Source organism: Larus michahellis, chromosome 5, assembly GCF_964199755.1.
Source record: "Larus michahellis chromosome 5, bLarMic1.1, whole genome shotgun sequence".
Lineage (NCBI taxonomy): Eukaryota > Metazoa > Chordata > Aves > Charadriiformes > Laridae > Larus > Larus michahellis.
The window spans coordinates 10,045,600-10,067,917 of NC_133900.1; the positions used below are offsets into that span (position 1 = coordinate 10,045,600).

The following is a 22,318-nucleotide window of genomic DNA, read 5'->3' on the forward strand; positions in this document are numbered from 1 at the left end:
TGATGATACAAACCGGCACTATCTGCAGGCTGGAGGAGTTTAAGATCTTACTTTACTCCCTTCTCTCCAGTTCCCAGTTGGCCCTCACTGGCACTTGGCAAAGATCCTGCAAATCCACTCCTGGGTATCACAGCAGCTTTCAAGTCTTCCAGTAAGGCAGCTCTTATGATAAAATTGCCTGTCTTCCTAGATGGGGGGTGACTTCTGTGGTAGCTCAGCTACGGAAAGGCTACAGTGAGAGAAGTAAAGATGAAGTAGAAGCTGCCAGAGGTCATCTGACCTTCTGAGAAGCTGCAGTGAATGTGGCAAGCTGATATGAAACAGATCCTCCGGACCCCAAGACAAAGATCAGGCCCAAATGGCTTCTTTGAGACAGAAAGGGAGGGGATCGAAGTAGCAGGGTTTGGAAGAAAGGAAGGAAAGGGGAAAGAATTCAACCTGATTTTTAGCAAGTCAGCCACATTTAGCATGTGGAAGCAGTACCAACGACTCAAAAGTACAGATCGGTAACAATTTCCGCAGGCGGGACAACAAAAAAAAGCACTTGCAGTACGAGCCTCAGCTCTGATGCGCTGCGCCAATCACCAGCTCTGCTCCGCGAGCCCTCCCCGGGAACAGGCTCCGCGCACCCCTCCGACGCTGCCGTTTCTGTATGCGAGGTGGCAAGCGCCTCCAGGAGTTATCACCTGCCAGTCTCCAGATGAGAAACACGCGCAGCCTGATTCATGCTCCTACAGATACAATCCTTCACTTCTCGTGCTTGCAGCCGCAGGCACCCGGACATTTATTTTCACGTCTTGAGGACTTTTTTTGTCGCAAGTCCAGCAGCTACTAAATCCCAGCCACTATCTCCACGCTCGTTTGCCATCAGATGGGACAACTGGAGTTGTAACCAATGGACACCCAACGTGTAGGACCTGGGTTCCTGCGGTTAGAACAGCAGCCCCACACCGTTCCTGCCCTGTGTTTTTAGACACTCACGCACAGCCTGCCCGCAGAAGTGTTGGCTCTTTCAGCGCTGGATCACCGCCAGCCCCAACAGCTGCTCCTCGCCCCAACAGCCAAGTCACCAACTCCGCTGAAAAAGCCCGGGAAAAAATGGAAGCACTCAAGGAGCCACCGTCAGCTAAAACATCTTTGCCTACAGCAACGAAGCGGCTGTGTGAAAATAAATCAACAGAAGGGACTGCATCGCCAGGAAACTTGTTTTCACCCTTCCCGGCTATTTTCAGCTCAGATTTGTAGGGGCCGTTTTGCATTGCCTCCTTCTCTTCAGTGCGGACACAGGACTTATAGGCAAGACCCTGCAGCTTAACCAGACACTGCTGCCGAAGGACAGATGTTCAAAAGAACACAGCTGACCTTCCAGGTGCAATAGGGCGTGCCATTACTCTGCCTCAGCTGACGTGATAGCATTCATTGAGCTGCAGTAACATGTCTTTCCAGAAAACTGGTGGAAAACAGACAAAACTTCCATGGTCTCGCTTCTTGGTCAAAGCCAGAGCACTCCAGTGGCTCCTGAGCCAACGGGTCTTTGCTCTGTTAGGAGCTGCGGGGGTGTTATGTAGGAGTCACACAGAAGTGACACAGGCCCGGGCTTTTAGAAGATGAGAGGTCTTGCAAAGTGACCTTTCTATTCCTTCATGATTGACCAGAAGTCAGAGAATCAATTAAAGATCCACTCACCACACCGCCTCTCATCTGCATCAGCGCAGGTATAACATTCCCAGGCTTGACGCCAGCAAGAGGGCTAATGTAAATGGCAATCCAGCAAAAACACAGTAAGAAATCACTGCTTGGTTTTGGGAAAGCACAGATGGGGTCCAACCACCTCTAACCCGCCCTCCTCAGCACGAGCTGGGCAAGCTCAGCGTCGTGGTGTTCAGTCGTTCATCCTCGAAGTGAGCCTCGGCAGCCAGGTACGGCAGAGAAAAACAACCGGCCGTGAATAAAAACGGAAGCGCTTTGCTAAGAGAGTGAGCCGGGTCTGGTAGTGTCGAGTGACACGTTTCAACGTTCGCGTTTTGGGAGCTCAAAGCAGAAACACTTGGGCTCTGCCTAAGCTTTTGAATAATCTTGAAAACATAAATAATTAAGTTAGAAAAATGCAGTGAGAGCACCGAACACTGCAAGTCCTTCGAGCCTTTCTGTTCTACGAGGCAGACATCTTTTAGTTTTGCTCCCCCTTGCTTTGCCTGTGGTGGGGGGGTGTCTTAACTGTTTCCACGGCCTATTTCTGACACAGAAGACTTCATCTACCACTCTGCTCTAAGCCTGACGCAAACTGACCGACGATCGTTAAATACACTGCTACATCACGGAATCTATTACCTTTTCTTCTCAACTTTACTTTTTCTTAACGGTTTTAATACTTTACAGAAGCAGGTGGAGGGACGGGGGCAGGAAACAATCTTGGTGTAAGATTAAAATAGGGCAGAGATCAAACGACTGTATTCCAAAATTCAAGAGAGATTCAAGTAGACCAGATGTTATAAAACATGAACAAAAGGAAAGACTAATTCATTGTATTTTGTTACAACGCAGACAACAGCGTTTCAACAATAGGATGAAGTGAGAAACCTGGTCTTACAGGTCTTTTTCACCTCCAGAACTAATTCCTCAAGAGGGAGTTTATTGGAACTATAGCAATTAACACAGTCTAGTTCATCCCTTTCGTGATTTTGGAACACGCTTATTGGAGATGTTAAAATCATTACGAGAAAAATATTTCTGAACAGCCTAAGGCTTGTCTGGACAATCAGATTAGAGATTTGTCAAAATAAAGAGGATACAAAGAAAGAGTGAACGGCAAGGAATTACGGACCGTATCTGAAATTTAAGACTTTCTCCACCGGTTTGACTTTATGCAGAAAACGTAGCCAGGCAGAACTAAAGCAAATTGGTTTAATTCCCTTGAGGAAACAGGAACAAATTTTCCCAGCAACTTTCAGCTACAGGCATGCATGACTGCAAATTTGGCTGGAATGTACAATCAGTAATCTACAAACCAGTAATAAAATGAAACATTAGCTTTTCCCCACCGCTTCAGCAGTACGTGGGCGCTGCCAATTAAAACACTAGGAGCAGGTGGAAAGGAAATGGTAAAATAAAACCAAATGAAGTAGCAGATTATTTGATACTTAAGTCTATAAATTCTTTTGGACTGGGTCTCTTCTATTTATACATGCACAATGGGGCCCTAGTCTATAGTCACTGCTGGAGGACAGAGGTTTTTCAGACTTTCAAAACAAACGGTCAGCTCTTCAAGAAAAAACGCTTCAGAAAAGGAAGCTGGACTTACAATCTAAGGTGCTTTCCCCCTGAAATCTGCCAAAAGCCCCAAGCCTGTATTTAATTTTAAGCAGCAGGGCTATTCCCAAAGCCATGTCTCAGGAAGTTAAGCGTATGCTCCATCCCTTTGCTGCATTAGAGCTGCAGGAATACTTCGAAGCCTTCTAAAAAGGCCAACATCAAGAGGAGAAAAGCGTTATCTTTAGAGAAAACAATTAAACTGTCGTGATGAAAAAGCAGCTGCCTTACAGTTTGGGAAAAGTATTCAAAGGAGCAGGGGAAGCTCATAAAAGCACTAGCACAGTTCCATCAAAGAGAAAACTGAAACTTCCTGATCTTATTTTCAGTCTTTCCAATTGCTTGGATATGGGATTTAGACATATCTCAGTGTTTTACAGAATTACTGATTTACTTTGTAAACACGTTTCCTGAGAACAGTTAGTCCAATCAACTTGCAGGAAGAGCGCACCATATGAAACAAATGCACGGCAAAACAAAGCAAAAAACTTTTCCAAAAAAGTATTTTCCGTGAGCTTTTCTGAGTCCTATCAATCCCCCATCCCTCCAAGCAATTTTCCACACACCTCAAAGTACCACCTCCTGAAAAGTCTGGCATTAGCGGCTGCAGCTCGTCTGCGCCGAACTCAAAGAAAAACCCCACGGATCGGATTGCCAGACGTGCCTCAGGGTGTTATATCGTTAGTAAAATTCGCGCATACATCCTGCTCCGTAGCCTTAACGCCACAAAAACCATGGTCACGTTTCCAAAAGAGAATTCTGAATTGAAAGCGGACAGCGATGAAAAACCGCAACGTTCAAAAGCAGCGAGTTTTAGACCAACAGAACTGATCCGCTGAGGAATTTTAATGAATATTTCCCCAACCAGTAATCAATTTTACACTGTATGACTTAGTTCCTCTGTTCACTCCTTCCTTTACTCTAGGGTGAACATTAACACCTATGTCAACAGCAGATCCCCCAATGGAGAGTGTATCGAATACCTCGGGTACAGCTTTTGTCTGCTCTTTCGCTGTCACAAACCGTTGCAGTCTTTTTTGCCTTGAGTTACCTGTGCAGAGGAGCTGATCCTGAAAGTATCCCTTCCCACACGACGTCACACACTGCCCGTTCTTCATTAGCAGGGATGTCCGGCACGAGGAGCACTCAAATCCATTGGTACAGGCTAAGCACGTTTCATTGCAGGCTTCCAAGAGAAAGAACAGAGAAGAAAGATATACTAAATCAGAATAGAGAAGGAAGATGTATTAATCCCAAGTGCCTCGATGCAGCAAGACTCCCCTGCTCTGATAAAACGAGACAATTTTGCCTCTATTTCGGCAAAAGAGTTTGAGAATTTGCATTTTTCAAGGGCTTCCACTTGAAACCTCCTCCAGTCTTAAGCCCATGGTTACTACTCAGTGCGTGCCTAAATGCTTTTCCAAACAAAGCCTGGTAATCTCTTCATAATAAGCCTGTGGGATGCTACGAACCAAAGCAGAGGATGCAACAGAGAAGACAGCCATCTGACAGGGTAAGAACCCCTTGCAGGAATTACCTAAGCAGGTACCCCCATCCTGGTAGAAGCCCAAGTCACACGTCTCCACACAGCGCCCGCTCTGCAGCTGCCTCCTTGCGTCGCGGCAGGCGTTGCAGTGATCAAAGGAGCGAGAGCAGGTCAAACAGTCCGGGTGGCACTCAACTGGCACAAGGAAAAGGCACAAAGGTAAAAACCATCAGCAGCGTTTTCCATCAGGAAGGCACAAAACAATGCGTACTCCAAAATCCAAGTGTCATTCTTTACTTAGTTCTGTTGGTGTTTCAAGGCCTGTTAGTTTTGGAGTGTTTTTTTTCCTCCAAGATTGCAGGAAAAGGGCTAAATATTATAGTGCTGTATCCTAGCATCTGAGAAGTCGTTGCACAGACTCAGATTTTCTAGACTACTGATAAAAAGGATATTCATCGTCCACATGGTTTCTCAGCAATAAAAGTCCTAAGTCATCAGGCATCAATGGTCCGAAACAACCTGAATTTGAGTTTCCTTCAGTCAAACCCTGCCATAAGTCAAGACTCTTTCCACGCCACCATAGCAGTGGCAGACCACTCTCCCGCCGGTCAAAAGCTTTATGCCACAGCACCGTAGCAAGCGTTTTCTGACCACAGGTATTTTCTCAAATGGCACGGCTGCTCCCTCTGCAGAGGCCAAGCGAAGGGCTACCTTCGCTTTACTACTGAGCTACTTTCGCTTGCTGGAAGAAAAGCTGTCGGCTCCTTCCTGACAAGTCCGCAAAAAGGACCCCAATGCTGAAAACTCTCCTTCATTTCCACTAAATAACCTGCAAGTTTCCAGGGAGATGTACCTAAGGAAAAAAATCAGGAATCAAGAGCTACAGAAGCCATACAGTTGAAGATGACAACGAATCCACAGCAATAAACAGGAGGAATGACTAGGAGACTCTGTCTCTACCCATTTCTTTCCAATAACTTTCCAAGGGTATGTGCAGCCCCATCCTTCCAGTACGACAATGAACCGACTACTTGGAAAGGTACAGAGTGGACAATTTTTCTCTGGGTACAAAAAAATTCCCTCTGCTCCAACCCGAATGTTCTCAGTCAGAGGTCGTATTTGCTGGTTTTCACGTAAACGCAGCTATTTTTAGGGCTATATGCTTTAGACGAGCTGAGAATGCATGGGTTCCATCTGCCTGCTTCCCCCAGCACGTCTGTGAGAAGCAGCAATAAAGTTTTGCTGGCTTTAACGAAGCAGATATGATGGGGACTGATGCTCTGGGCTCACACACTGAACTGCTGCAGGCTGGATTCTGCATTTGTTTCTCATTCCATCCAATGCAACCAAGAAAAAGATACAAGGAAAACAACAGGCTTCAGTAAATGAAATTTCCATTTACCTTTTAGGACACAAGAATGCAAGTTTGGCTCAGTACGGACAATACCATGACTTCAAAACCTGTATTTTCCAAAATGGTGTGAAAGCTAAACAAAAAGGTCAGATTTTCAAGGGTAACCAGTACACGGTGGGATATCTTGATAAGAAGAACAGGGCTGAGAGCACTTTATTATCCGTCCCCTCCTTAGGAGCCTGTGCAGATGCTGTTCCCTTTTGCAAATCCAGGACAACTTTATCTGAACTGTCCAAAACCCATTTGCCTCACTTTTCAATTTGCAGTGCTTTGCATTTTTATTAGCATGCAGTAAATAACAAGCTTTAAAACATTCATATGGTAAACGTGCCAAGGCACTCTTGCAAATGACAGCATAATTAAACTGTGGAGCTATTTTCTTTTGACTGAGATCAAACATTAACTGGAGCGCTCTGATAAAACCAAAGTTACGTGAATGCAACAAGGAAGAGCTACCAACATGAAAAATTAGGAAAAAAAGTTAGGAAACCACAGCTCAAGCCTACCAACTATGAAATGTACATCAAGGAAAATCACAGCATCCTGGAGAAAAATGAATTTATATGCAAAATTAACACAGAAGCTACGGCTATCCTGATCTTTCTAAACAATTACTAACTGGCAGCCACTCAGCCCCAGGTGAGCTTGTGGCATAACAGTCTAAAGCAGGTTCGTTCTTTCTGCTCCCAAGAAATAATCAGGAGCCCAGAAATTCCGAAACCCACGTCAGGATTCAGAAAGGAGCAGTCCTTATAAAACTCTGCTTGAAGAAAAAAGAAAGACGACAAAACATTTCCAAAACACCAACCTCAAGGAAAAACTCTTCTGCCAAAAGAAAACAAAACTGACATTTAAATCAAGGGAAGTCAGGGAGAGCCTTTGGATGGAGCTCTAAACATCTCTTAAGAACCCTAATTAAGTTCTATGGAAACCAGTTAATTAGCAAGTGCACACTGAAGACAAGATAAAATTCAACGCAGGTATCAGTGAGGGCTGTAGGGACGCCAGGACATGCCCCGTGCCAGAGGTGCGTGCGATGCACATGCTCCCACCCAACAGGAGGGACGGCATGGAACGCCGGCCCCTGGTTCCGGACCTGGCTCGCAGCGCGGGCAGCAGTCACCCCACGCCTCCACGGCCAGGCTGCCCGGCGGGCAGGGCGGGCAGGAGCGCTGGAAGCAGGTCACCTCCCCATCCCGGCATTCGCATTCTCCGCACGGCCCGTCTTCCCATTTCTCTCCGTTCTGCAAAAGAAGAACCGCACGGACAGCATCAGGAGCAAAGGAGAGAGCACAACGCGGTTCTCCCACGCACAGAAATCTCTGGGTAAACGGCAAGGCTACATCAGTGCTAGCAATAAATGAAACGTTTTTGGGACTGTTTCAGCACGGAGGCCTGCCGACACGGGACTGTGTGGCTCTGTACCATTAACCCTCCTGCCCTCTTTGCCTTTCCAGAATAAGGCAGCCTGCACAGCGCCTACTGAGAAGAGTCCTTGGCCCATGAACACATTCCCTCTCGGCACTCCCTCCAAAGCAGGGCATTTTTCGGTCAGCAGTAAGTCCTTTCCACTTCTTCACCTCCCTTCTTTTTCTCTCACTCAAAGCATTTTCTCCTGTCTCGGAATTTTGCTGCCTCACTTGTCCGCTTCTTTTTCACAAGTGCTTGAATTTGCTCTCTATCAGAACAGACAGATGCCCGTAATCTGTCCTCTGTCCGAATCTATCTCTTTGCATAACGACCTTTTTGTCACACTTTAAAGCTCTTTCTAACTTTCACAGCATTTTATTTTCTCTCGTCCTCTCTTCTATTTGCCTTGTCTACCATCATCGAGGACTGGCTGAAACACCACGGAGATGAAGAGGTATCAGCAGCTTTCGTCAAAACTACCCATCGCACCCGACACTTGCACTTTGACCAGTGGATGGAGGGGAGAGATCTCGCGCCCGCTGCTCCCCTCCTGCGATCTCCACCCCTGGCTCTCCTCAGAAGGCCACCAAAGCTGTCCCCAGCGGCTGGGGCTCTGCTGGCACCCCGTGAGGAAGTCAAAAGGCAGAAAAGAGAGAGCAAGGATTTTAAATCCTGTGAAGCTTTTGGTCCTCTCTTAAAAGGGATAATGCACAAACGGGAATAAACCTGACACCATAATACGTTTTACTTCACTTGGGTCAGAGAGAGACATCTGAGGAAGGAAAGGGAAGCATTGGCATTAAAAAAACCCCAAACCAGTGTGAAACTTCCCATTTCTCACACCCGTTGGCAAACAGCAGCACTTAGCTCCAGTCCTCATCTGTCAGAGCAAGGAAAAGTCCACTATATTGGTATATTTAAGCCAAGATACTTAACGTTTCCTTTCTATTTAACTTCAGAAGGAAAGTTCCTTGACAATATTTATAAAATAATGGACTCTTGTGGCAGTAAAAATTATAATCAGTGGGATCCAGAGCCGTATGTTGCCCCAGCTCTGCAGCCTTTACTTTATAGGATTAAAGTCAGGCATCTTTAACACCATGAGATCTGCAGGAAACCTGTGAGTATGTAGGTTCAATATTAAAGGGAAATGATTGATTATACCGCACAAAGGAAAGCCAGGCAAACTTCAACTCTGCAGCAGATGCATACGTTATAAACAAGTGCATTCTGTAAATTGTAAAAGCAATCTGCAGACAATATTAATACATTATTCTTCTGCTACACTTGCAAATAATATCCCTCTCTGAACTCGAGCAGCAGAGCCAACTCCTCCAAATCTTTACGAGCAGAACTCACCATTACGTGCTCCAAAGTACCAGGATACTCACAGCTTTGGTATGTTCTTTGTAAACACAGTAACGATTACTTGAACTACATTCAGGACAGCACTTCCCATCTAAGTGAATTAATTCTTCACCCTGCAAAGAGAAAGGTTGCAGCAATTCAAACGGAAACATCACCACCAAAAATACTGTGGAATGCAGAGGCAGAACAGCTCTTGCCCTGGAATGCAATCTTCAATATCTAATTTCACCTTATCTTCTCTCTATCCTACTTCATCTCTGTAGGCACAGTCAGAAAAATGTGCTTAGTGAATACGGCAGTTGCAGAAACAACCTCAGAAAAGGCCACAGAATTCAGCGATAAGGCCATTACTCCATCCCTATGTCGCGCAAAGAGAGACCCCCCCCCAGTATAATCCACCGCAAGGACAGAGAATAGGAATGCCATATTTTTACTTACTGTGAATCACTAGGATTTTACTGGACCACTGTCACGATTTCAATGCATAGAAGCTTACCTTCATTTTGAATGTTCTACTCTTTTTCCCCAAGAGAATTTCAAAGCACATGCTCTACTTATCCCAGATGGAAAAAGCCTGTCCTTTGTTACAACTGTACAACTCCACAGAATCCACTTAAATAACTTCAGTTTGCAGACAAGAAGTTAGCAGCAGGAGAAGGGAATAAAGCGCCCTAATTCCTCACAACTTTTTGTGCCCAAGTGAAAGCTGAACGTTTCGAAAAGAGGGAGACTCTGTCCTCGGGAACCAGGACACAGCTCGAAAGAAACAGCTTTGATTTCCTGACCTGAGCAGCTTTCCTGGACCAGATTTTCACGCGCTGTAAACACAGGTAAGGTAATACATACTAGGCAGAAAACAGACATACGTATACAAGACCACTACAATTAAAAAGTTATAAACGAACGACTAAATTAGATTTGGTGCTGCTCTGCACTGAGCACTTGTTTAACCCATGCCCAATAAATGTCAGTGTTAATCCCCATCCCAAATCTCAGTGGGCATAATCTTCACTTCGCAACTGGGCTGATCGTTTACCTGCGACAAAAAGAGAAGCCGTGACCGCTCGGTAAATGTTTGCGAGGGGCTCGCATACCCAGTGCAATCACACAGCTCACACCGGTTTCCATTTCAGCGTGTTGTCGCTTTCTTCTGATCTCGGCTCACAAAATTGAGCCCAGCGCCAAGTTTACCGAGTTGCTGATTTACACCAACTGGGCATCTGGGCCAGCAGTCATTCTAGGGGATTTTTCACTGTGCCACATTGGCACGGTCACCAATTTGTGTCTGTGAATTACTTTAGACACACACAACGCAATAACAGCACTGGCCACAGGGAGTTTCACCAAGGTAGAACAATTCAGCCAGGCCACGCTCTGGCAACCCTCACGTATTTCTGAGAACGGGTAAGAGAGGAGAAACCGTACGGTTCTTCGCCGTGCAGGACCACACGCAGCCTAAACCTCTCTCTGCCTGTTCCACACATTTTTGCTCTTAAATCATTACTTCAAGATGCCATCGGCAGCGGTTGGATCTCACGTCACTACTATGTACTGTAAATTCTCCCATCCCCATCCCTGCCCATGTCCCCACCCACACACGTAAACGCACACTATAGGAAAACTGAGAAGAACTAGCCACGGAACATGGCTCGCCTGGCCAAAAAAAATGCAACCACGCTGCTCTGCCAGGGCTCAGCAAAGGGAGAGGCTGTGTGAGATGACTTGTGGCTTTGCTGGGGAGAGATTCATCATATTCCAGGTTGAGAACACTGAAAGGCAGTGATGGGCTGGGAGGCAGAAAAGAGAAAATAATGTTTTGTGCCATGTCTCTCAAACACGTACACACCCACATCCACGTGCACCGTCCGTAACTCGCGACACCCCGGCTCCGTTTCTTCTAAATACCAGAAAGACCCCTGCGGCGCGCTGGCTGTACGGTAATCACGCCGCGCCCTGCAGGCTCCATCTTACTGATCCTGTGGTTTCTAGGGCTGGCGGGGCTGCCAACAGAAATAATCCATCGCCAGCCTGCTCGGGTGGGCTGCAGCATCCCCTGCCAGCACCCATCCTCCTCTGAACATCGTCACGAGCGTCCTTACTTAGCTGGGGTGCCGGCAAGTGCTCCAGCGGGATGATTTGATGCTCTGACAGTTTGAGTGGTTTTGGTCGAGCGCATCCACATCCACGGCTATCCCAGCCCGCCGCGTAACTTGTATTCCTAGCTCATCAGTAACCTGCTGAAAACGGCTTTTTGAAGATTAGGTCAGAATCACCGCAGACGCTTTCATTTGACGGTTGCTGGAGAGGTTTGTTTGAAAGGGTTTATAAGCTAAACCTCTACCCGACCCTCACGTAACGCTGCGAGATAATGTCGAGCTGTCTAGGATTTGCAGTTCGTATCTGTGGCCTCATTACACTTTAAATAGGACAATGCGACCAGAAAATTAATAATGAAGAATAATGAAGAGATGACTCCAAATGCTCCCAGCTTCACATCAGCTCTGATTTATTGATGCAGGTGCCTAAAAAGCAGACCTGCAACTCAACAAGGAAAAAGCAAAGCATTTGCTTTTTGGGTAAATATTTTATTGTCATTACTTAATGCACGCCTTGTACTATTGAGCTAAACTACGACTGAACGTGACTTGAGGAAGCTAGTTTATCTTAAGGGAAGCCATGCAGGACAACAAATCCTTGGGCAAATACCTTTTATCAAGCGGGACCATAACTCTTGTCTGCAACAAAGGACACCGCCTTCCTCCTTTTGTCCCCCCAGCAATCATGTTTCATTCAATTCAAAATTGCAGCGGTTCGTCTTCTGACAAATAGTACCACTTTTTTAGATGCTCGGGCTTTTAGAGGGGTGGTTACTTGTGAGAGCCTGCGTTTGAAAAATTGCTGCGCGAGTGATAACGCTGCACACTTTTTAACTCCCCAGTTTTGAACCCTACACGCTAACATCTTCAGCTATTGTTCTGTAAAATATCCCTGGCTTTTCTGAATAATGGATCCTTCGTCAGTGCCCAAGATATGAGCATGAATATTAAATAATTCTCCCTGCTCAGCCGTGACAGCACACCATCATCATTAGTGTAAATGATCCAATTTACAGCCATAAGCACGCAGGAAGCTGACTGAAACAGATGCAAGCGCACAAGATTTTATGACAACCACGACCTTCCGCCCAGCAAAATCTCTCCATGCAGTTTAAGGTCAGACGATCGTCAGCAGTCCTACGCCAGCGACAAGAGCTTGGGTCCCCCACTCAACGGATTTTTGCTATTTACAAGGCACAGTATGAGATGAAGAAGGACTTTTATTCCTAGATACATCCTCTCTGCACGATCATCATTTGGGACGCTGTGCGTGGATTCTCACTTTTTTGAACGCTCATTAAAACAACCTAATCCAGTGAATCCCTTATGTCCGGATTTTGGCTGGACTTCAGACGCAACAAAAGAGCGCTGCTCCTCAAGATTTAGCTTGCAGGCCGTCGCCAGAAAAGCCACTGAGAGAGAAAACTTAGAAAAACTCAGAAGGCTACAATTCCTTCCTTATTCTTCACTGACGCTGTGGAGTAGTAGCTACAAAGCTGATATTAGCCCACCAATTAAAACAGACGCAGTGACAAACACCACAGAAGTCTTAACCCACTGCAAAAAGGCAATTCCAAACATATTTCCAGGGGGCGGGGGTGTGTGTGTGTCTGTGCATGAAGCATTCGACCCTATCTAATGCATTTTGCACGTCCACTATAGAGCAAATCTAACGTAACCTGGGGGGGGAGATTCAGTTTTGGAGTAAACAGCACCGGGAATAAAATATCTTACCAGCTTCACTTCCATGCCAAAAACGGCATGGAAAAAAAAGGAGAAAAGTGGAACACTGACTTCCAGATCCAAGTACCCTACCGAAGCCCCCTGTAGCATACAGAATGAGATAAAAGGAACATTTCTTAAGCTTTTAACTACCTCTGACCTGTACGTCCCTCCCCGCGTCCAGCTCTTGGTAAAGCCGGTGGTCGCTGAAACCTCTGGGTGCCTGACCCTCCATTAGAGCAGGCAGACAACAGCGTGGGAGGGAATCCAAGTTAAATTAGTCACCGATTCACACTGGCTCGCTTCACAATACAAGCTTACTAGCAGTCAACCTTGCATAGAAAATCCGAAGCTTACTCTCCTTTCCTGCAAAAGTGTTTGCGAGGGAATTGCACAAAACAAGCCCCGAGAGAAGGGCAGGTTCTTCAAGCGTCTGAAGATGTCGGTCGAGAAAAAAAGGGGGGGAAAAAACAATCACAAGACTCGACAGATACATCTTGAAAGAAGAAAATCCTTCTTACCTTGGCACACTCCACTCTGGCACACTCTGCTTCCTGGCAAGTGACTCGCCCTTCCTCACAGAGGCAGAAGTCACAGCGGGTACCATTCCACATCTCGCCGTGGTACCTGACAGTGCCATCATACAAGCAGCTTCCCTTGGAAGACACGCACTCCTCGCAGCACTTCCCAGGACGCTGCGCTTGGTTCTCCCCCTACAAAACAGCAGCAACCATTGAGCAGGACCACCGGAACCCGCCGGCACGGGTACAGGGACACGTGCAGCCAGGGGACGGGAGGTGAATGATTTTTAACTACCTTCTCACAGTTAATAGGGTCACAGGTCTCTCTCAGACACCTGACTTCCCCTCTGTGACAAGCACATGCAGTGCAGGCATTTTTTTTCCACTGTTCGCCATGCTGTTCAAAAAGAACATGTATGCAATTGTTAAGCGCACTTTGTAAATGACCACACTCTTTCCCGAAGTCTGTGCTGCTTACGGAATACCAAGGCTCCTTCTGCATGTCTGTACCCGATAATAAAGTTTTCTTAAAAAATGCTTATCTCTACAAGATCAGCAAACGGGAAGAAGAGGTATGAAGTCTAGATGACACTGTGGTGTGTGTTTCTCATTAATTGCAAGCTAGTACATTAGTGAGGCCTTAACTACTACTATTAGCAAAAAATAATCATTAACAGAAAATCCCATCTACGTATATTCATTAAACAATGCACCAAGTTAATTCCAGAAGATACAAGAACGCAATAAATACTTTGACCTTCACCAGTGCTTTCTGCTTCCCTCCTTCAAAAAAGTGTGAAAAGAAAGTGCCTAATCTGCTTCACCCTGCAAACTTCCTTTCCGCTTGCCAGCAAATTCTTATCTAGTCCTAATTTCTTTCAACTCTTCTGGCTTTCCAGGAAGAAAAAAAAGCAACGGTTGTGCTAAGCTATCAGTGCTGGCAGAAAGTCAGATGTCACGGAGAAGGGAGAGAGAGCTGTGCCAGAACTTGTGAACAACTGCCTTTCGGTGCGGCTCGTCAAAAGTTACCTGGTACACTCTTCCCGACACCGAGCAGGGCTTTGGGACACATTCTGGGCAGCATTTGCCAGGAGGCATCACCATAACTTCATCCTAAACAGAAAGCAGGAGAGAGAAGTCAAGTAAGAGGATGAACGGGTAACGTGGAGCTCCGCATCACCGCCTGGAATTCCAGGTATTTAGTATCTGTGTGATAACCCACGGCCACTCAAGGCTTCATTTTGGCTCCGGTATCTGGCTTCACAGCACGAGATCAGCGTAGAAAGCTAGAAAGATATTTCCTTCAACTCATTTTCTGGGCTTCTTTGGATGGCAACCGAGCTCCAAATACATAGACAGGTTTATCGAAGCCAATAAAGACACACGCACACACACGATAAAGTACATAAATTCTGTATACAGATAATCAGAGAAAGAAGAAGTATATATAAAGCTATGTAGAGAAGCACAGAAAAGCATGAGATGGAGAAGAGAAGAGGTTTTTTTCCTGGTACTGCCGCATTTTAAGGCTTTGAAAGTGTGATTTACACTTGCCATCTCTCAGGCATTTGCACTGCTTTAGTTAAATCCATAGAGCATAACTGTCTGTACGGGTGTTAAATTATGCTTAAAGCTGGATTACCTTAATTTAAACTTTTTCATGACTGATTTCAATCACACTGGAATAGGCTGGCACTTCACATCAATATAACCGTTTCTGCATGCCTCAACTCCGGCCATCCAAAACGTGTCTGTAATTCCCCAGCTGCAATTTCACATACATCCAATAATTTGGAATAGCAGTGTTCACCAGCACCTCCCTCCAGCCACCTCAGGATGGACCAGAAGACTGACTTGTGGACTGAAAGTAAGTGCAGAAATGCCAAGCACTATTATCTCCTCTGCTTTCCTAGTCAAATCACTAGCTTTCAAGGAACGAGTGGAAGACTTTGTATAAAGATAAGATTTCCCAGCAGAGTTAAAAGAAGCCTTTCATGGATTTCGGTGGGATATGTGGTGGGACGTTCAGGTGCACTCCTGCATGCAACAAGGCATTTTTGAAGTTCCTCTCCCTCAGGACCCAGGGAAGGACACAGTTATCTGAAAGACGGAAGACGGGAGTTTAATACTGGGAAAATTTATGTATTTGCTTTTGACGGGGAGTGCAGAATGAAGAAAGTGACAGAGATAAAGGCGAGAAAATGACAGGTGTGACTGAGAGCAGAACAGGATTCTTGCACATCCTGCCGATGTCCTTTCCACCGGGCACCTTGGTAGGAAATATCTGGAACACCATCATAATCGGCTTTCTGCTGCTTTAACTTGGATGCTCTCAGCCAACTATTCTCAGATACACCACAGCAACAACACAGTCGTTTCTGTTTCCACAAATTGAATCCTAATGATTAGCCGATTAAACATTAGTGCAATCAGTCAGCAGGTAACATCGGTCCATTTGGAGTGGGTAAAGAGGAATCTAAAGCAGGCATAAATTTGTTTTAATGCACAGTACTTAGTCAACGAATACTAATTGGTTATCTCAGGACAAAGCACAACAATTAGCAGGCGCAGAAACAGGTGGGTTTTCCTTCTATTAAAAAAAAAAAGTGTTAATTGCACAAACATCTGGTCCAGTAATAGAAAGCTGGGTAAGCATCAACAGGAAGAGAAGTTTATGACTACTGCTTTTGTTTTTCTCAGTGCTACAGGGAAGTGCCCTCAGCCAGAGAAAACATTCCAAGGGAGCGCCTGGATTCATCACTGGAGCATGGTAATAGATTAAAAAATATCTGGGAAACGGCAGCCCCTAAAACATAAATGAAGGTCAGAAAGAGGGATTTCGAGGGAGCCGGCTCCTGCGTTTCTTTAGGACGGCATGCTGTTGTAGAGGAGTACAGCACGGTGCCCAAGACAACTGGTACAATGGGCCCAGTGAAAAGAAATCGAACGAGCACGGTCACACCCTTAAGCATTTTCAATATAATAAAGAGAATTCAAAAAATTGAGTCACTTGTAGAGAGTGTGGAGTACTGTGTAGAGTTTGCTGCCTTTACTAATCCCTCTGTTAACACTGTATATAATCTTGTAGCGTTTCGGTCGGGTTGATCGCTGAGGAAGTGCTAAGAACTCATCATTTGTCCACAGAAAAGTCCCTGGAGACAGAAATGTCCCTGTTCTCTTAACTGGACTAACGCTGTGAGTTACTACTTGAGCTTGCCTAACTTACCTTACTGGTTTTGTCGATTTCTCAACACAAGCACAGGTAAGGAATAGTGCTCTGAGGCTTCTCTTTCAGCTGAACTTGTTTTGTATTTCTAAACTCTTTAAGTCAAAAAGGGAATTTCATCTGCATTTGACTACTTTCAACTGTATTTCTAGAGTTCCTGTAATAAAAAAGTAAACACGACCTGCAAACCAAACTTTTCAGCCGCAAACCATACACTGAAGTTTGTGAAGATAAACCCCCATTGAAAATCTTGTGCTTTCTTTCCTTCCCTAAAGAAATAAAACATTTCCTGATCAACCCTACATAATTTTTACAGTATAAAACAAAAAGCAGCTTCTTTAGACAGCAGCTGTACTTAATTAGCCAGCAAAGGCACGATAAGAGTAAAATGACAGGGAAAGAAGATACGGGGGACGAGACAGACAGCAAGTGTATACTGACAGACTTCACCGCTCCACATCATTTCCATACATCAAAACTCCCTTTTCCAAATCACCCACTTGTCAGACAGAAGATTTGCCTGCTAATTCGTCCATCGGCACGAGAAACGGCCCTTGCCGAGGGAAAGACAGAAGGCCGATGGGTCCTGACCTGGCTGCACAGTAGAGGCTGGCAGGAAGCTGTGAAGCACTGGGTCGTGCCGTCCCTGCAGACGCATTTGGAGCACCGACCGAGGCGCCAGTCCTCACCATCCCGGAACAAGCGTCCATCAAAGGAGCAAGGCTCTAAGAGATACGAAAACAAGGGGTAATCATCTTTTCCAGTGCCCTTTAATCCCTTTCCGTCACCCATAATTAAAACACAGATTTTGCGCATCTCAGAATTCAAAATTCCGGTTTGTCCAAGCAGGTAAGGACAGTAACAATTCCACCAGTTTTCAAGGGGTTTAGACTTGTGAGTTAAGAGCTCTGGGTGCACTTCTCCCACTGGACTTCTATGAGAAAAGGTATCCCATTTTTGGAACTTGCAGTCCGAGCCTGCAAGTGCCAAAGGTACCCTCAGCACATAGGAAATATTTGCATCTTTTTTATCCAGATTTTAGTCTCCAAAATAAGAACATATTAGGCATATCTGCTCACTGCTTAAAGCTTATCGCTTCCTCTTGGCCTGTGGGTGAAGCCCTTAAAAATGTAAATATGATAGCAGGACATAAAGAAAATTAAGAGACACACCTGACACCAGCATCTTCCCAACAGAAATGAGTAACAAAAGAAAAGCTTTCCAGATTTGTTACTAAAAGGAGATTTCCAGTGACCTACCGCTCGGACCACTGAAGCCAGACAGTGCCCCATTCACACGCAACACTCACCGCCGAGCCCCACACATCTGGGACAGCAGGATCCCTGAGCAGTGTATTCCAGCTCCCCTCGTCCACAAGTGAGGGCCGGGCAGGTTGTGGGGCTGCAGTTCACCTTCCCGTGGGCACAGGAGCACCGGACACATCCAGAGGTGGTCCACTGCGTGCCGTGCTGTGGCGCGACACAACCGAAGGCACAGAAAACACAGACGTGAATCCAGCTGCCAGTGAGACCCGTAAATATCTCTTCTCCCTTTTAATGCCCCCTAGACTAGTGTTAACTTCACTCTTTTGCAGGCCCGGTCAATCTTTGCACGCTATAGCCCTTACTCCTGCCTGCGTTGTTGGGGCAAAAAGTAAGTTAATACTGGTAAAGCAGCAAACCTGGGGATCGGCCTGATTTTCCTTCCTGTTGCAGTGTGGCATCCAGCAACAACGTACTGCAAAAAAACCAGGCTATTGTATCCCGCCCCCCCGCTACAGTTTCTGCAGGGCAAACTCTACATTTAGAGACTTGTTTTCTTTAGAGAAATATTCATCATGGGCCCTGACACACACCTCATCACAAGGTGGTCAGGTGAACACCGCCCGCCCCACATACTTAACACACTTCACTAAAATCTCGTTAGATTTGCGTGTTCATTAATGCAGAAACAAACACCTCTACCCTGAGGCATGGTGAGGAAAAATTGGCCCCAAGAAGAAACCTGCTGGTGCATTGTGACACTCTCCAACAAATAAGAGAATGCTAATTTTTACAAAATATGCAATATTGAGTTAGGCAGGGAGTAAAAAGGCTCTTGCCAAATAGAGGACAGATATTTTCTTTGATGGAGCTACCACTAGGGCCAGCGTTGCTAGCTAGATACTTGTAGAATGAAGGTCAAGTCATAAACCATTACAGTGGCTTAATAACCAAAAAGAAAACTTCTTCCTTCAGGAAATCTGTGCCAATCATCAGGGTGAGACTTTGCACCGACAAACACACGGCTGAATGACCCCCTCACAGTGGAACTGGACTCTAGCTACAAATACGTCTACAGTCCCTGTGGGGATGCCTACTTATCCACCTGAGCTGCGTCCCAAAGAACAGGCTTACAGAGAGAGAAAAAGACAAAAGCTGCACCAAAAATACAACACAGCAAAAGGCAGCAACAGCAACAACAAGAAGAAATACAATGCCGTATGATGTAATATAGTATCGCCCAAATGGCAGGCACAAAGAAACAGAAGAGGATGGATGCGTTATCCCTCCTATTCCAGTCTTTGCCTAGCTTGTAGCAGAATCACGCTGGTTGTGCCCCACGCTGAAACAGTGGTTACAGCATCCATCTCAGGTGTCCAGATATTCAAACGTATCTGGGCATTTTAGCATATTTCTTAAGATTTGGACCTGACTTGCCTCTCGTCAAACAGAAAAGTCTTTAAGAGACCAGACATAGGACTTGGGTTCACTGTTAAGCCATTTTTCTACATTTGCCTATTGTTTGACATGATTCATTAACTGCTGCCCATGAATCTTTGTTTTTTCCTTATTTGTAGACACTTATTCTTATTGTTTTGGCCCTTCAGCCCCTCTAGGTGAAACCGCATCCTGGAATCTGCTTCTTGAATAATTCAGGATTACAAAATGCACAACGGCAATCAATCTCTTGCAGCACAGACGGCTGCTGAGAGAAAAGCCTTCTTTCAGGCTAGCTAATATGTCGAGTTCAATGTGCTTTGCTCCCCTCCCAACATTATTATATCGTCGCAGTCATCCACAGAAACAGGAAAGTGAATGAATGAGTGGGAAATCGTCTCCTTTTAAGCCACGCAGGACACGCTATTGCTCAGCAACGTTCCCTTTTTGCAAACCCTGCTGACCAAACTCCCGATTTATTACATTATCTGATAGAGACAGAATGTAATCCCAATGAACTATCCTTCTCCCGCATGTCAGCTAAGCATCCTTCATGGACGTGAATGAGAGAGAGATCTAAAAACTGGGAAGGATTGCCCGTGCTGAGGAATACGACAGAGCACTCACGCTGCGGATCTGTCCTTCATGCTGGCAAAATCCTTCAGCTCGGGAGGCACACTCAGGGCAGCACTTGTTGGGCGCTATTTGGAGCACTTCTCCCTAAAAAGAGACAAGATTCCAATAAGCAGTTCGCACAAAATAGACTTCAACATGAAGGTAAAGACACGGGGCCTTGCTGGACCCAGTGCTCTCAGTTTAGAGAGGAAGCGTATGAAGTGAAATACGTAATGCTGCTACACCGGGTCCCTTTGTTGAGAGGCGGCACTTCCTTCTCCTGTATAATACACAATAATACACAGCCAGTGACAATAAAAAACAGTTTTACTGAGGTGAGCATGGGGGCTGGAGAGGGAGAAAACAGAAAAGGAAAACCAGAGAGAAACATGTCAGGTTGAGGAAGTGAAATGTAGAAAAATTTTATCCACGAGGTCACTTTCTTCCAAATATTGCAATGGTGTTTCTCAGGAGACATACTCCATCCTTTCCGCTTTGAAAGGGCACGGCCAACGTGTAAGGGATTCCCGCTCAGAAGGGAGTCGTTATTTATTTTGTTATAATAAAAAATGAAGGCACTGCGATGCCAAAAAAAACCTGTCTTGCCTTTCACTCCTCTATTTATATGATAAAAGCAACCAGAATCATTTCAAACATCACCAGTTTTCTTTCCCTGCTTTCCAAAAGAAACATTTTGATTTTTCAAAGCGAAAAAAGTCTCTCCCTTCAAGGTTTCCTTCAATGCCACGATTTTTAGGAGGTGGGAAACAAAATTAAATATTTCATTTAGCTTAAACCATTAAACCCTATTCAGCTGTGATCCTGCTGCGGAGGAACCCTTCTTGGTTCTGGGTTGGGTTTGGTTCACGCAAAAGAAATAACGTTTGCTGATTTCCCACCTACTCAAAGCATTCGGCACGCACAGCAGCAGGTTTTACACACAAATGCCTAGAACACCACTGGGTATGCGTTTTGCAAGGGCTGCCTGCTTTTGTTTATGCCTTGTCGCTGTAAACAAGATCAGCAATATTAGCATAAATCTCATAATAAGCAGACAAGAAATAAGCCACGGAGACGATGGCGATTTCTGACCTTGTTCATCCGTGGTTTGTTTATGCTCGAAGGATGATCAGATTTTTTTCTTCTGAGACCCTTGATGATCCTTTTCAACATTTAAATGTCCAGACCTTTATGGAACACTTAAACTCTTTATCTTGAATATTACCCGTGTCAAGGAGTCACGCAGATTCATTTCTCACTATAAATCTATTTCCCTTTAGGAGCTTTAAAGTTACCACCTTTTAATTTACCCAGTTTTTTAAAGTGAACAACTTCTTATCTAGCCCGCTCGTTGTTGTGTGCCATGACAGCACCCTTTTTTTTTATTTCTCTCCTCTTTAGCATAAAAATTGCTAGTATTTCAGTCTTGCTTTAATCAATACACAGTGATAATAACAGGGAAAACCGGGAAGAATCAAAAGTATTTCCTTTTTAGTGCCGTTGCACTGGAAAACACTTTAACCTGCTTCATAAAGCCATATAATTATATTGGCAGTGCCTCTTTAAAACATTAATTTTCATTGTCACTCACGCGTACTACCCCAGTAATCCAGATGCTAATGCAAGACCAATTCCATGGCCAATTAGCTGCAACCATTAATGAAGGCTCAGACAGAGAAATATAAACAGGAGACAATGAGAGCTCAACCACCACCACAAGGCAGAAGAAGCTGAAAGACAGACAATCTCAGCTCTGTTGTTGTTCACCGGAGTGGAAAGCGTCCATCTGCGTGTTTGAGGGAGACCCAGCTCCGCGTTCAAACGAAGGGTGAACTGGAAGCTGTGGGCTCACGCTGGGAGGTCCAAACCCAGTTCAGGGGTTTCCTTTGGGGACCAGACCTCCCTTGGGGCACAGGCAGCCGGCAAGTTGTCCCAACACCAAGCCTCTGGCTGTAGGGTGGCGAAGGAGACAAAGGCTTCACACGCTGGGTTTTGCCCGCGTGCTTCTTGCGCAGGTTTGCATCCATTGGAAGTGAAAGGGCAGAGAGACCGTGCCTGACACACACTCTGGGAGGACAGTCGGGATTTCACTGCTCCCTCTTGTTTCCCCCAAATCCCGCTGCAAATCACATCCTCGGGTGCAAAGGGAGCTGCAGCTGAGCCCAGAAGGTTGATACAGTGGCTGTCACCGCGGCGTACAAAGCGAAGCAACCAGCTCACCTCCTTCAGATTCTCCAGGGAAGCGCCTCATGCTGCATCCTCTTTTTGTGTCCCTCTTCACCTTTGCTTCCAGAGGGACTGCAGGAACAACTACCCCAACTGCCCCCACCATTCCTTTACATATAACACAGTGTGGGGGACCCAAACGAGCGTTTGGAGATATAACTGTTCCAGGGGTTTAAAGCAGGGGAAGGCTGGGAACTCCAGAGGGACCTGACATTTCTCCCACCCC

The 22,318-nt window shown here is 45.6% G+C and overlaps 1 protein-coding gene across 2 annotated transcripts in view; it reads right to left on the reverse strand.

The window, feature by feature from the left end:
* The window catches only part of FRAS1 (Fraser extracellular matrix complex subunit 1), a 166,818-nt gene that overhangs the window by 88,633 nt on the left and 55,867 nt on the right, over positions 1 to 22,318 (reverse strand). For both annotated transcript variants that reach the window (XM_074588658.1, XM_074588659.1), the window contains exons 4-13: positions 19,879 to 19,971; positions 17,862 to 18,021; positions 17,144 to 17,277; positions 14,356 to 14,439; positions 13,622 to 13,723; positions 13,327 to 13,518; positions 9,011 to 9,100; positions 7,306 to 7,453; positions 4,847 to 4,990; positions 4,361 to 4,495 (exon numbers count right to left, since the gene is read on the reverse strand). In XM_074588658.1, coding sequence (XP_074444759.1) covers positions 4,361 to 4,495; positions 4,847 to 4,990; positions 7,306 to 7,453; positions 9,011 to 9,100; positions 13,327 to 13,518; positions 13,622 to 13,723; positions 14,356 to 14,439; positions 17,144 to 17,277; positions 17,862 to 18,021; positions 19,879 to 19,971 — 1,282 coding nt within the window. The remainder of the gene's footprint in view (positions 1 to 4,360; positions 4,496 to 4,846; positions 4,991 to 7,305; positions 7,454 to 9,010; positions 9,101 to 13,326; positions 13,519 to 13,621; positions 13,724 to 14,355; positions 14,440 to 17,143; positions 17,278 to 17,861; positions 18,022 to 19,878; positions 19,972 to 22,318) is intronic.